Below are 15,603 nucleotides of genomic sequence, written 5' to 3'. Positions count from 1 at the left end.
TGGCCGTGCTGCTCTGGCTTGTTCCTGCGGGCTGCTGTGGACTGCTCGCCATTGGTTTGTTAGCCTTACTTCCTCTGGGTGGTGCTTTCCCGTGGGTTCTGCACAGAGAGACGTGGCTATCTCTTGTGGAATTAACACGTGAAAATTGTATGTGGCCATGCGTGTATCTGGGTAATGCAGTTTATTAAAAGCACGTTGATCACTTGACTGCTCTGGGTGTGTGCTGGGGATTGGAACGAGGCTCTTGCTCCTGGTCACCTGTGCGCCCTCGCTGGGCCACACCCCACCACTGAGGTGTGCAATGAGCCTTTTGTTCTTTCTGTGCCACACGATTCTGAGAAAAGCTACTTTCCCCCTTGCTGCTCATGCTTGAGCCTGGCTGCCTGACAGAAATGAAGTCTCAAAAATGTTTTATGGCACATATTGACCTGTCCCTCCCTCACCTGTCTGTGGCACCATCGTGATAACCACGTCTTCTTGAACCATTGCTCTCCACTCCCCAGACGCCGTGACGGACCTGGCCTCGCACCCTGGGTACTATGGGAATTTGGTGGAGCAGTCGCTGGGGCGATGCTGCCTGGTGACAGAGGAGATAGAGCGGGACCTGCACCGTTCTCTGCCTGAGCACCCCGCCTTCCAGAACGAGACGGGCATTGCCGCCTTGAGGCGGGTGCTGACAGCTTATGCCCACCGGAACCCCAAGATTGGATACTGCCAGGTGAAGTGGTGCGCGTGGCGGCCTGAGAACCCTGGACTGTGTTGAGTGATCACCCCGGGCTTCTGCTCTGTTTCCAGCCATCTAGCTAAGCACCCTTCCCAGAAATCAAGAGAGCCAACTGCTGTCCTGTCAAACAGGCTGGTCGTCTGGGAAGGAGGATGCGGGGGGGGGGGGGGGGGGGGGGGCTCATCTCGCCAGCACAGTGGAGATGGGGTGGGCCAATGAGCACTGAGACCGCCAGATGCAGAATTCATAGGACTGAGGTGGCAGTGTGCTTGTGGAGGATGGGGTGATGTGGGCCAGTCACTTTCCCGTTGGGAATGGGAATGGAGGAAGATTCCGTGAGCTGTTCCCAGTGGAGGAATGCAGTGAGCAAACACAAAGTCAAAGTCCAGGGAATTCAGACAACAGTCCAGCAGAAGACTGGGCTAGAAGCCCTGACACTGGCAAATGTGAGATTTAATATGTCAGTAAATCAGCAAAGTCAGTGGGTGATCAGAGTGTATGTGTGTCCGAATGCTGTCTGAATGTACAGAAAATGGCTGTGTTGACCCAAGCCTGAAGCCTTGTCACAGCTAACTATAGTGTAGGTCAACTATTTAACCCATGACCATTCCATTTCTGGGTGTTATTCTGCTTAGGGAATGCTGGGTTTTTCACCTACAAACTCTACTACCCCAGTGGTTGCTTGGGCTTACTTTGTTTTGTAGTTCAAACCCAGGGCTTTGCACACGCTAGGCTTGTCCACTTCTAGCCTCCTGCTTGTGGGTTTGTAATGTTTGTGTGGCACTGGGTAGCCTGGACACTAACTGTCTCCTCTGGGACCTGCTGTGCAGTCCATGAACATCCTGACCTCTGTGTTGCTGCTGTATGCCAAAGAGGAGGAAGCCTTTTGGCTGCTGGTTGCCGTGTGTGAGCGGATGCTGCCGGATTACTTCAACCACCGGGTGATCGGTAAACTGCCTGCCTTTCTCCTCTTCCTCCTCCTCCTCCTCCTCCTCCTCCTCCTCCTCCAGATCTGGGGGGTGGTGCCTGAACCCGGGGAAGATAGTTACACTCAGCCCTGCTCATAACCCACCTCCCCTCAGCCAGTCTGCATGCACACACAACATCTAATCCAGGGAAGTTCTCTGTTGTTGCAGCAGTAAAGAAAACCAGGTAATGCTGGGAAACACTGTGGAGTTTGGAATGAAAAGCAAACACATTGAAACAAATAGCTAGATGAATATATAAGAGGGAAGGGAAAGTCTCTAGGTCCGAGAAGCAGATCAGGGTTGGTGTGGATGCTGTGGCCTGGAAAGGGAGTGGTAATCCTTGGGGTTACCAAGCCCCTTGTGCAGACATCCTCATCCCCAGAGGAGACCCTCACAGGAGGAGATTGTGAGAAAGCTGTTTTCGTTTTTCCAGTCTGGGCTTGTAGTGATCCGTTTTGTTTTGTTGATGTTGCTATAAGGGAATACTTGGTGCCGGTTACTTAAGAGACAGGTTGGTTTAGCTCAGTTTTGAAGGCTGAAGGGTATACAGTACCTACACCATTGAGTTCTAGCAAGGCCTCCAGAGTGGGAATGCAGGTTGGAGCATGTGGTCACAACTCTATCCAGGAAGCAGACAGAGGTAGGTAAGGACACATTTATTCCTTTTATTTCAGTCTTTGCAGGAGAACTGTGTCTTGTGCCCCCAAACCCAAGCAGGAGAACTGTGCCCCCAAACCCAAGCACCTTTCATTAGGCCCTACCTCCAAGTCACACCACCTTAGAATCCAAGCCTCACACAAGACTCTCCAGGACCGGCCAAGATTATTAAATTATATCCTAATCATAGTGGGGTCTTGGTGAGCCTAGACCCACATATCCTGCACTGGCTAGATCCCTTTCTGGTATGGTTTAGATGTGGATGTGCACAATCTCCCTGGCCGCACAACCTCCTAGTGGAGAAAGCAATACATTGTTTCAATTTGGCAGTATTCTTGGAAGGGGTTCTTCTTAGTAATCCAGATGAGATGTCAGAATGGTTTAAAGTTAGAGTATCTGGGCATGGTGATGCACACCTTGAATCCTAGCACTTGGGAGGCAGAAGCAGGTAGATTTCTGTGAGTTTTAGGCCAGCCAGGCCTACCTAGAGAGACCCTGAATTGAGAAACAAAACAAACAAACAAAATAACAAATAAAATGAAGGTGTCAGTGCAGGCAAGATAGCCCTGTAGGTAAAGTACTGTCTGCAGAGCCTTATGACCTGAGTGTGATCCCTAGGACCCATATGGTAGAAGGGGAAAACTGATCCCAGCAAGTTATTCTCTTATCTCCACACGTGCCTTCCACCACATCTCTCTCTCTCTCTCTCTCTCTCTCTCTCTCTCTCTCTCTCTCTCTCTCACACACACACACACACACACACAGAGAGAGAGAGAGAGAGAGAGAGAGAGAGAGAGAGAGAGAGAGAGAGAGAGAGAGAGAATAAATGTAACAGGAAAACAACAACAACCTGAATTTAGGGTGTCAGAATGGGGCACAAACAAAAAGAACCAGGCTGATAGGACCTTGGTACCTGGCTTGCTATAGAGCCCGATTAGGAAGATGCATTTGAAGACTCTGTCCTAAGAACTGAGGGTCTGTCAGCCTGTAGGAGTAAGAAGCAGAAAGGGTGGTGTGTGTGGGGGGGGGAGGGCTGTGCTATTTTGGATATCTATGTGCCCTTGACAGGCATCTGGCTATCTTCATGGCTCTCTGCCTTGCCTGAGTGGGCAGCTGGCTCACCTCCCATTTTACTTCTAGAAGTTCTAAATGATTGTTTGCCTTTAGGTCTATGGTTGGTTTCCATTATGTGTTTTGTTTTTTGTTTTATATTTATTTATTTATTTTTTTTTTTTTTTTTTGGTTTTTCGAGACAAGGTTTCTCTGTAGCTTTGGAGCCTGTCCTGTATTAGCTCTGTAGACCAGGCTGGCCTCAAACTCACAGAGAGCCGCCTGCCTTGTCCTCTTGAGTGCTGGGATTATAGGCATGTGCTACCACTGCCCGGCTCATTATGGTTTTTTATGTGTAAGGTACAGTTAGGGGTTAAGACTCCCCCAATCCCATTGATAACCAGTTGACTAAGCACTAATTTTTGGGAAGCTTGTCAATTGTCAAGACTTAGTGAATTAAACACATGTTTTTTCCTGGACTCAGATTTTTGTTTCATTACATCATCTTCTAAGACTTTAGAGCAAGCTTAGTTTCAGCCCCATATTGGAGAGCACGAGTCTTCCCTACCAGAGCTTCCTGCTCTCTTTGGCAGGGGCTCAGGTGGACCAGTCTGTCTTTGAGGAGCTCATCAAGGAACACCTCCCAGAGCTGGCAGAGCACATGAACGACCTCTCGGCACTGGCGTCCATCTCTCTCTCCTGGTTCCTGACTCTGTTCCTCAGCATCATGCCTCTGGAGAGTGCTGTGAATGTGGTCGATTGCTTCTTCTATGATGGGATCAAAGCCATCTTCCAGCTGGGGCTAGCTGTGCTGGAAGCCAACGCAGAGGAGCTGTGCAGCAGCAAGGATGATGGGCAGGCCCTGATGATCCTCAGCAGGTGGGCTCTGGCTACTTCCTCCTGTGGCTAATGAGGGGAATGAGGTTACAGCTGGAACAACTGGAAGACCGCAGAGGGAGGCCACAGCATGGGTGCCACATCTGTGGAAGCTTTCTGTTCCACACTGCCCCTTGGCACCTGTCATCCTGGTCTCTCCAGAATGAGTGCCATGTGGCCCCACCAATGGGATGCAAAGAAGGCTGCCATCTTCTCTCACTCTTTCTGCCAAATGAGAGTTCAGGGAGAGCAGGGCCCCTAAGTGCTTTTTCTTCTAAGAAGATGAAACGTCTTAGTGGTGCTGAACAGGTTTGAGAATCACCAGGAAATGCTAGCTCATGTATAGGTAGCCAATTGGAAGGATCAGGTACTAAGTAGAGGGCACTGGTTCTCAACCTGTGGGTCTCGACCCCTTGAGGTTGACTATTAGATAGACATCCTGCATATCAGATATTTACGTTATGATTCATAACAGTAGCAAAATTAAGTTATGAAGTAGCAACAAAATAATGTTGTGGTTGGGGGTCACCACACCATGAGGAACTGTGTTAAAGGGTCGCAGTGTTAGGAAGGTTGAGGACCTCTGTACTAGCAGTAAATGAGCTACAGTGACAGAAAAGTCACATGAAGCTAAGCCTGGACCCTGGGTCTGGGAGACAAATAAATGGTTTCTTTTCAGAATATGCTAGAAGCTTAAAACCACACATAGGCACAGTTGATGCTGACTTCACCAGAGCACCTCAGGGCTTAACAGTGCCCAGAGCCCAAGTCCACAATCCTGGCTTTTGGAGTGTTGGCTGTTTCTGCTGGAGTGACCATAGTATCTGGTGCCTTGCCCTGCTCCAAGTATTAAGAGTCTGAGAGTGTGCTGGGATCTCACATGCCCTGTGGTCTCCAGATGAGGGCAGAGGGAGACTTTAACTGTGTGGGGTATGTTCAGGTTTCTAGATCACATTAAGAATGAAGACAGCCCGGGGCCCCCCATTGGCAGCCACCATGCCTTTTTCTCTGATGACCAGGAGCCCTATCCTGTGACCGACATTGCTGACCTGATACGGGACTCCTATGAGGTACAGGAGCCCCTCCTAGTTGGAGGCAGAAGTGTGCCTGGGATACAGATGTTGAGGGAGGGTTGTTGGCGGCTTCCTGTTAGCTTTGGACTCAACGGCCCCTGTGTCTGCAGAAATTTGGAAACCAGTCTGTGGAGCAGATTGAGCACCTGCGGTGTAAGCACAGGATCAGGGTCCTGCAAGGCCACGAGGATACCACCAAGCAGAATGTGGTGAGCAGAGGACACCTCCTTGGGGTTCATGGGATGAGCTGACCGTGAGTGCAGTCTTCACTGGTCATAAAACGAAGGAAGGGCTGCTTCCTCCTTCTCTCTCTCTCTCTCTCTCTCTCTCTCTCTCTCTCTCTCTCTCACTGAACTAAAAACTGCCACGATGTCACATTGAATGTGATGAAATTTTCAGAGTCACATTGTGAGCAGCTAACTATTGGGAGCCTCAGTTAGTTAGGAGTTAGGCAGTGCCTAAGGTGTAGTGGTAGATGTAGGGACTAAAATGCTCAGGCAGATGCTCAGCTGCCCTGGTGTTGTCGTTGGGAAGCAGCTGTCCATGTTGAATCTCTACACTGTCTGCACCTCCATAGTTTCATAGGTTGGCAAGATCATGTGTGCACTTTGGAAAGGTGTTGAAGACAAAACACCTGGGAAGTCTATAGGAGTTGATGATATTGGGACAAGGGTGATGCACATGTCCCCACTAGGAGGGAGAGTTCACTCCCACTCTGATCATCCCATAGGTGCAGGGGTACATGCCAGGGTGTTACTCCATCACTGTTAATTCTTTCTCTCAGCTCCGTGTTGTTATCCCAGAAGTCTCCATTCTTCCTGAAGATCTTGACGAACTGTATGACTTATTCAAGGTAGGAAATCTAGTGAGGGCCCAATCTGCCTATGGCTTGTGGCTTCTTTAAGGGCTAATGGTTGTCTCAGGGGGCCTGCCATGTGTTTTTTCTCTGGAAGCAGAGGCTAGAGCTGCTCACCTACTTGCCATAATCAGAAAACCCTCACCTTAACACACTCTCAACAGATTAATGCCTGTTGTATGTGCATTGACCTTCCCTGGCGGCCAGCCTCACTCAGGCTGGCACATGAAGGGAGGAGCTAGTGTGATCCCAGGAGAGCCCAACAGGTCTGTGTAGCCCCTACACCCAAACAGCTATGCACTGGTTGCGAGGCATTGAGGCTGTGCTGTGCTGATTCTCATTGCTCTGCAATGTCCTGGTGAGCATGGGTTCCTGGTCCAGAGTAGACAGACAGTGCCTGTTCTGAAGTGACTGTGACTTACTCCTGCTTCGGCCTCCCAGTACACATGGACACTTTTATATTTATATGGTCGGCCTGTAGCCGCTTCATAGAGTTTCCCGTGGTGATATCAACACTTCCTTGTGCTGCATAGTCATCATTGGTGGGGTATAGTTGGCTTTTTAGGGCACCTAATTTAAATGAAATCAAATTCTTTTGAAGGAGGGTCTAAGTTGCCCAGGGTGACTTCTAGCTTGTGATGCTCCTATGTCTCAAGTAGCTGGGATAACAGGCATGTACCACTATACCTGGTTAGTTACCTTAATTTTTTTCTTTTTAATTTAATCTCTCTCGCTAACATTTTGTCAACAGATAGTGCCTCTTGCATGTGTGCTGATCTTCTGGAGCCCAGTTTTAATTTTAACTGAATAGTGTAGCAAACTGGAGCTCCAGTTTGGGGTATTTGGGTAAAGTTACAAAGGCCGTCCTGCAGAGTGCACCTTTTGACACTGTAAATCCATGTGTCCTTTCTGAATGTCCAACAGTCATTGTCAGTGAAAATAAAAAAAAGTATCTCAGAATGAAAACTCTGTCAACTGAACCACACCTCTAGAACTGGATAAAACGATACATTTTGTGTCATGTATATTTTATAACAAAGAAAAAGTGTATTTTTATAAAAAATTCTAAGATTTTTTGTAATGAAATCAAAATTCATATTCATGTGGGCAAGGATAACAAGGAAACACCTCCAGGTGGCCGTTAACTTGGCCATCCTTCTGTTGAGGGATGTTTGTCTTAATTTAGGTTTTGCTGGCTTTGGGTGAGGTGGTGACAGCCTTTTCTCCTGTCTGGACCCTTAGCATCGCTACATAATAAGCAGCACTTTCTGAGGCAAAACAGCCAGCAGAGAGGGCTGTGCTGGCCTCAGCTTTAAGCGCACAACCTCTCAAGGCACTAAGGGTCCTGTGTAACATGGCTTTTTTCCCCTCATGCTTTAAGAGAGCGCACATGATGAGCTGTTACTGGGAGCACCCCAAGCCCATGGCCCTGCGCCATGATCCCAGCAGGCCCTATGCTGAGCAGTACCGCATTGATGCCCGGCAGTTTGCACACCTGTTCCAGTTGGTATCACCATGGACCTGTGGGGTCCATACCGAGATTCTCGCTGAGAGGACCTTCAGGCTCCTGGATGACAACATGGACCAGCTCATGGAGTTCAAAGCCTTCGTAAGCTGTCTAGGTATGACTCTTCAGGTCTTCACTGTCAGATTTGGAATTTATCTGTGAACAGGAGATGAGGTGGACTGCCACTGGGCAGATCCACACAATCAGTGTTTTTATAATTAGCCTGTTTAACATCATCCTGATTTTAAAATACTGCTCTGCAGGTTCCTGTTAGGGTCACCCTTGCATGTCCTTCAGGGAGGAGAGGGATTTGGCTCTCCATATTTAAAGCCTCTGACCTGTTCTCCTTGATACCTAAGGTGTGGCTATGGTTTGCTGTGCATAATACCAAAATCTTGAAAAGCACAATAGCCATTAAATTACCCTTCAGTTCCATCATCTAGTTCCATCATTTCTAGTATGGGGTGCATTTGGGTTGAGGGTACTATAGAAGCAACAAGCATTGGCCTTACTCTGAGCTTGAGCCATGACTAATGGAATTCATTTGTACCTGATTTCTCTCTTGAATTTGCAGACGTTATGTACAATGGAGAAATGAATGAGAAGATTAAGCTGCTATACAGGCTTCATATCCCACCAGGTAAGAAATTCAGTTTGGGCTGTGCTTCAACTCAAGGCCGGCTTTGTGCAGGACACTGACTGGTTTTCTAAATTTAGTTTCCCTTTTCTCCATGTGGACATTGTTTTCCCAGCACTATTTGTTAGAGACTGCTCTGCCCCCCCCCCCCCCTGCATTTTTGGATTCATTTGTTGAAGATTGGTTGGACATAGTTGTGTGGGTTTATTTCCTGGTCCTCTTTTCTATTTCATTGGTCTTTGTGTCTTTTGTTTGTGGCTTATTTTGCTTTCTTGTTGTTTTGGTTTTTCAAATAGCCTTGGCTGTCCTGGAACTTGCTCTGTAGACAAGTTAGACCTAGAAATCAGAGATTCATCTGCTTTTCAACTGCTGGGATTAAAGGCATGCCCTACCCCCCACAATGTCATGCTGTTTTTGACACTATGGCTGTGTAGCAAATTTGAGATGAGGTATTATGATGCATCTGTCTTTGAAACATTGATGGAGACTGTATCAAAATATGTAGGCTTCAGTAATATAAACCTTTTTATTAATTCTGTCAGTAAATACTTCTAGGATATGAAATATTGCCCCATATTTTTCCTGGCTCTTTAGGGTTGCAGAAAAGGGATTCTTGTGCCTTTGTAGAGTTGCCAGTTTTCCTTTATCTGTTTTGAATTCTGAATGTCTATTAGGTCTGGATGCCCTTCCTTTAGATTTAATAAACCTTTTACTATAATTTAAATGGATAGATTCAATTCTTCTTATATATCTGAGTTGTAATAGTCATGCTCTTGTTTTTAAAGTTGTTTTTATGTGTATGGTTGTGTTGTCCATGTGTAAATCTGTGCACCGTGTGCATGCCCAGTGCTTGCAGAGGCCAGAGGAGGGCATCAAATCTCCTGGGGCTTGAGTTATAGATGGTTGTGAGCTATCATATGGGTCCTGGGATTAGAACCCAAGTCCTCTGGAAGAGCAGCCATCTCTCTAGCCCCTGGTCATTCTTTCTCAACTTTGTCTTGATTAATGTTTGAATGTAGTATTTTCTCATCCTTGTCCTCCATCTGATATTTCTTCTGGGTCACATATGCTTTCTGTTGTAGTGGCTTTGAGGTTTTCATTTTCAACATTTTTTTAAAAATCTGTGTATGCATGCACATGCACATACAAGCCTGAGGACCTGGAGTGTCCGTGCTCACCTTTCACCTTGTTGTTTGCAGCTTTGCACTATCAGGGCTGGCTGGTCTGTACAGCTTCCGGGGTTCTGGTGTCTCCATCCATCTCCCCCTAGGAGCACGGGGATTATAAACGTGTGCCAACACACCCAGCTTTTACAGGAGTTCTGAAGATGTGAACTCGGGTCCTTATGCTTGCATGGCAAGCTCCCTGCCTCGCTCCTCTTTGCTTTCAATTTTTTTTTTCAATCACATTGTTGACTCTTTCCTTGGCTATTGACTTTTCTCAGGTCCCAGATTGAATTAGTCAGCTTGTCTGTAAGCTCTTTAATGATCTTGTTTTTTTTTTTAACCAGAAAACTTTTAATAAAGCGTTTAGAACTTAATTCTAAATCTTAATGTTTTTAATAGCATATACATAGTGGTTTTCATTATACATTTCCATACATGTGTATCAAGTATCTTTTTCCTCTGATGACTCCGTGAGCACAGCTGAGAGGTTATTTGCAGCACAGACACCTGATTGAAGAAAAGGCTTCTTCCTCTCCCAGCAACCATTAACTGCCCATTGGGCCTCAGGGAGGGGTAGGACCACATGAGCCCACTTTTCAACAGGATGAGTGTGCAGTGTCTTACCCGATTAGTAAAAACCTACGATAGGGGGTTGGGGATTTAGCTCAGTGGTAGAGTGCTGCCTAGCAAGTGCAAGGCCCTGGGTTCAATCCTCAGCTCCACAAAAAAAAAAAAAAAAAAAAAAAAAAAAAAAAAGAAAGAAAAAAAAAAAAGAAAAAGAAGTTTCTTCCATTAGACTAAAATACTAAAATACAGCATAAATTGAAAAGGGGAAAGGGTGGTCAAGTAATGGCAAAAATGTATACACAAAAATACATCAATGTATGAAGGGGAATAAATAAGAATTTAAATTTTTTTAAAACAAAGTGCAGCCAGGCAGTGGCTCAGGAGGCCAGCCTGGTCTACAGAGCAAGATCCAGGACAGCCAAGGCTACACAGAAAAACCTTGTCTCAAAAAACCCAAAACAAAAAAATCAAAAGTCAAATAGTCAAAATATAAGAAGGCACCAACACCCAGGAGGTGGGGTAGTTGTATCTTGGTCCCTTGAAGACTGGGCTGAAATTGGAGGGATGGGGGTGGGGGTGGGTCCAGCTGACCCAATCTTTCCTGTTGTGATAAAACACTTGACAAAAGCACGTTCAGAGGAGTTTATTAGCTCAGAATTCCAGGCTCTAGGTCATCATTGTGGGGTGACAGGAACCCAGAGCTGGCACATCACAGCCCCAAGTCAATGGAAAGCAATGAACTAGTGCTCAGTTCAAAACGGAAAGCAATGAACTAGTGCTCAGTTCAATTTTCCTGCCCATAGGGAGACCTCCAACTTGGAATGGTGCTGCCCAGTGAGTCTTCTCACCTGTTAACCCAATTAAATCTCTCACAGATGTCCATCAGCCAGCTTAGTCCAGATTATAACTTGAGCCACTTCCCAGGTGATTCTGGACTGGGTAGACAGTTAAAACCATGCTGTGCTGAGCTGGTGGACAAGTGTCCCATGTCCAGCAGAGTGGTCTTCACTTCAGAGCTTGTCCTGATATCCAGTTGCTGGCTTTGGTGCAATAGTGATTCCTCCAGTGGATGGGTCAGTAGTGAACTCAAAAGGGTGGGGCAGAGCTACTTGAGAGGGCTTTGGGCTTGCGCAGGTGCAGGGCCACCTAGTTTGCATTTGAGTGAGGCACTGGGGAGCTGCAGTCCTAGCTTGTGCTGGACTGGACTCTCTGTCACTACCTTAGATTTTCCTACTCATGGTGTCAGAGATGAGTTGTAGTATGAAGTCTGGAATGGCAAGTTCAAATAACCAAGTCAAACAGTGAAAGCCTTCATGTAGAAATCTCTCCACCCATTCACAGTGTAGAACCACAAACTACATATACACAGAAATATAAAAATGAGGCCATGCTCCCTGACTCACTTCTCTCCTCCATCATTACAGCCACATGTACTGGTTCTTCAGGACTTTTACTGGCTTGTGTATACAATTCTCCTTGGGACAGGCTCTTCACTGGTCTATAAACCCTATCCCAATAGCTTCAAGCACCAGTCAGGTTCCATAATTTTCCTGCACATCTTGAGTGGACTCACAGGGGCCACTGCCTAAAGTTTTAGGCCAATAGAGTTGCCATCCCAGATAGTTGTTTGGGGCCATCTTGTGGAAGTTTCTTAAATCACATCTTAAATTTTATCCTAAATTCTCCAGTCTTTTACAACTAGATTCTTGTCAACCTAGGTAACTTATTAAGGAGAGCAATGACTCTATAATCATCTGTGCATCATCCTAAAAACCCCTTGCCCTGGACCATCCCATGTTCTTGCAGCCTGTAGCATTGCCTATCCACTACTGCCTGCCTTCTGCTGATAACTGTTCAGTCAGTCCGCGTTTTATCGTCCTAGTCAAATGAGCTCACTGCTTGGACTGGAGTTATAGAATAGTTGACTGCCACAATGTATGCTGGGAATCAAACCTGGGTCCTCTGGCAGAGCAACCTGTGCTCTTAACTGCTGCCTATCTGAAAACTTGTTGAGGCAGGGTCTGGAGCTCACTGTGTAGATCTGCCTTCCTCTGCTGGGATTAAAGGCATGAACCACCATTTAGCTAAGTTTGAGAAACACCAAAATGTTTTCCAAACTGGCTGAACCATTTTGTTTTTACTAGCACCTTCTGAGACTTCTGGTATTTTATTTTTAGTACACTTCAGAAAAACCAGTCTGGGCCAGGCAGAGCAGAACACTCAGGAGGCAGAGGCAGGTGGATCTCAGGGTTTGAGGCCAGCAGGTCTACAATGGAGTGTACAGAGCTACATAGAGAAACTGTCTTGAAAAATAAAAAACACCAGCATGATGCTCTTTGGAAGCCAATGCTACTTAAAAACCAACTATGTATATAAAGACCCTGTCTCAACACCCCTCCCTCCAAAGCCCCCACTTACACTACCTAAATAAACTAATTATGTACTCACCCATTGTCAAGATAATGACGATGCTACTGGGATTGCTGTTTTTCCAGGTCACCATCAGCAGTGTTTCATATGAACTTATGTGCTAGTCAGTCATGTCTACATACATATAACAGATTTTGCTTATTCTTCATTTGGTTTGACAGGTTCTGTACCTTTACAATACTGGGAACTGGGTCTAGCTTTTTCAGTTAAGCAGACAATGTTTCCAATTTAATATTTTCTTTTAAGCACTCACTGAAAATGACAGAGACAGCCAGTCACCACTGAAGAATCCTCTGCTGTCAACGTCAAGACCCCTGGTACTGGGTAAGCCCAATGGCAAGTATCTGTTCTCATCTGCTCCTAGCAGCCTGTCCCCTCCCCGCTACCATTCAGCCCAACGCCAGTGTTGCTTGACTGAGTTCACCGAGTTCCTTCTGCTGCTTTGATCTTTCTAGGGTTCTTTACAGGAAGGTCCTAGGACAGGGCTGTGGAGTCAGTTATGAAAATGTAATCTTGCTTTTTGGCTGTATATGAAAATGTGCTTGGTCGGACCCTGCTCCCTTACTATCCCAATTTCATTGCTTTCATAGAATTTAAACTCGTTTCCCCTTGTCAAGGTGACACAATCGATTATCAGAAACAACTGAAACAGATGATTAAAGATTTAGCCAAAGAAAAGGATAAAACGGAGAAAGAGCTGCCCAAAATGAGCCAGGTAAGGACTTCGTTTGGTAAGAAACCAAACCATTTTGGCAGCTTGGGCCCATGGATCTTATGACTTCCCAGACCAGTGTTGTGATTAAGTCACCTCTTCCAAACAGGAGGCTGCAGAATGGTTAGTACTACTCAAGTCTCCCATACCTCTGACCATTCCCCAGAAAAGGATTCTTAAGTGGTATGATGGCAGGTTTAATTTGAAAAGGATCTTCTTGCCAGTATGTGAGAAATGTAGGCTTAAAGTTTTGAATGCTCCTGTATAAGGATGCCATGTACCGGGAGGCTCTAAAGCATGAGTAGGTTGTGCATGAAGGCTAAATGGGTGTCTTCTACCTTACTTCCTTCAAGTCTCTCCCTGGTCCTCCCAGCTTTATACGGGTGGTAACTTTCTGTTCCTTACAAATGGGATAGCTAAGAAGCTAAGTCACCCAGAGCTGTCTGCATTATTTTAAGAATATCCACCACCACCAAGTAACAAACTCTTGATAGTCCTGAAATATTTACTTATTCTACCATCCCTCCACAACAGCTGACCAAGTGAGTCCCCGAAAAACCTTATACTAATCTTAGTGGTCTGCTTAACTTGGGACACCGGTCACTGTTTTCACCCAGGTATAAACTAGACATCAAGTTACAGTAGATACCTTACTTTAGCTGCCATAAAGTAACTGGGAGTTTCATCTAGACCATTAAATGTGAGGTTAATTTTTTGTAGCTCTAGGATGCCTGTCCCCTAAACCCTGGCACATGGCACATATCTTTAAACCTGTTTTCCCATTAAAAAGCAAGTATAGCTCTGGATTTTCTTTGGAGACTGTGTGCATCCCACGTTGGCCTTTCTCACTAACTCACAAGCAACACAACCGTAAGCCATTTCATATATTCTGCACGTGGAACAAGGAACTAGCAATAGACACCTGTCAGTGTGTGTTAGTGAGGCAGGAAGACCACAACAAACCACAAGTTGTGGACAGTCTTAAAATTAAAGCAGTGAGCTCCAATCGAAAAAAAAAAATTAAATGGTACATGCTTTTCTGATAGTTATGTTTTATTTTTTAATCCTAGAGAGAATTTATCCAGTTCTGTAAAACTCTGTACAGTATGTTCCATGAAGCTCCAGAGGAAAACGAGCTGTACCAGGCCATTGCCACAGTGACCACTCTGCTACTGCAGATAGGAGAAGTGGGCCAGCGCAGCAGCAGCTCAGGAAGCTGCTCCCAGGAATGTGGTGAGGAGCTGCAGGCCTCAGCTCCTTCTCCTGAACAGGACTCGGTTTTTGCTGAGACCGGGAAGACCCCCCAGGACCCTCGGGCCTTTCCTGAGGCAGGGGAAGGGGACTGGACTGTCTCCCTGGAACATATCCTGGCCTCCCTTCTCACTGAGCAGTCACTGGTAAACTTTTTTGAAAAGCCACTCAACATTAAATCCAAACTTGAAAATGCCAAGCTCCATCAGTACAGTCTGAAAGCTTTGGAAATGAGCCACCCACCACAGCCTGAACTGAAGCTGAATAACCTGTAGCCAGGAAGTGCCGGGGAACACACTGGAGCCTACCACACCAAAGCACGGACTGGACTGTTGTCACTGTCCAGATTTCAGTCTGAGTTGAGTATGTGGACAACCAACCTCAGAGCCACAGCCGGGGAATTGCTGCAACTCTCACACAGTTCTATTTATTAGGGGGTCAGTCAGAGGTGGAATGCCCTTTACACTGTGACTATCAACTTTGCTGAAACCAGTGTTTCTGCTGTGAGCTTATCCTTTGACGGACAGAAAGATGTCACAGTAAGTATCCAAGAGACATCAACCCTAGGCTCATGTACCACTGGTAATGGGAGAGGTCAAGAAACAGGCTCACCTCCAAGATCTCAGAACCATTGTCCGCACAACTGTATTTGGCTTTTTTTGCACTAATTTTGTTTCAATGCTGGTAATTGAAACCATTTTAATATATTTCGTTGTATTCACTTTGTATGTCCTTCCAAAAACAAACCATGCTTTCAATGTTGCCCCCTCCCCCATTTTTAATAAAAATCTTTTTTTGTACTGAGTTTTTTAAATTAAAAACCGAACCAAAACAGCACTAAGGAAGCAGGCAGGCCTTTTGAGAGTTCAAGGCCAGCCTGGTCTACAGATTGAGTTTCAGGACAGCCAGGGATGTTACAGAGAAACCCTGTCTTGAAAAACAAAAAAATGGGTCTAGCATATTCCAGGGAATGCAATGTAGTGGTTGGTAAAGATACACATTTTCAGTATCATGTAACAGTTACAACCTCAATCCTTAATTTTAGGCTCACACACACACCTGGGACTAAAGTGAGACTTAATAGCCACACAAGCCAGGCATGGTGGCACGTGCCTTTAATTCCAGCCTT

The 15,603-nt window shown here is 46.0% G+C and overlaps 1 protein-coding gene across 4 annotated transcripts in view; it reads left to right on the top strand.

The window, feature by feature from the left end:
• Tbc1d8 (TBC1 domain family member 8) overlaps nucleotides 1–15,274 on the top strand; it is a 110,632-nt gene extending 95,358 nt beyond the window's left edge. The window contains exons 10-20 of one of the 4 annotated variants that reach the window (XM_036167218.1): nucleotides 504–718; nucleotides 1,555–1,672; nucleotides 3,993–4,278; nucleotides 5,216–5,345; nucleotides 5,459–5,557; nucleotides 6,133–6,201; nucleotides 7,586–7,826; nucleotides 8,286–8,351; nucleotides 12,758–12,835; nucleotides 13,129–13,226; nucleotides 14,294–15,274. In XM_036167218.1, the coding sequence (XP_036023111.1) occupies nucleotides 504–718; nucleotides 1,555–1,672; nucleotides 3,993–4,278; nucleotides 5,216–5,345; nucleotides 5,459–5,557; nucleotides 6,133–6,201; nucleotides 7,586–7,826; nucleotides 8,286–8,351; nucleotides 12,758–12,835; nucleotides 13,129–13,226; nucleotides 14,294–14,749 (1,856 nt within the window). In that variant the 3' untranslated portion in view covers nucleotides 14,750–15,274. Of the gene's footprint in view, nucleotides 1–503; nucleotides 719–1,554; nucleotides 1,673–3,992; nucleotides 4,279–5,215; nucleotides 5,346–5,458; nucleotides 5,558–6,132; nucleotides 6,202–7,585; nucleotides 7,827–8,285; nucleotides 8,352–9,547; nucleotides 9,718–12,757; nucleotides 12,848–13,128; nucleotides 13,227–14,293 lie in introns of those variants that run through there. The other 3 variants (XM_036167217.1, XM_036167219.1, XM_036167220.1) reach the window with 3 other exon arrangements.
• Nucleotides 15,275–15,603: the final 329 nt, after the last annotated feature.

This window comes from Onychomys torridus, chromosome 18 (genome assembly GCF_903995425.1).
Source record: "Onychomys torridus chromosome 18, mOncTor1.1, whole genome shotgun sequence".
Taxonomy (NCBI): Eukaryota; Metazoa; Chordata; class Mammalia; order Rodentia; family Cricetidae; genus Onychomys; species Onychomys torridus.
This window is presented reverse-complemented; position numbering and strand designations above follow the sequence as displayed.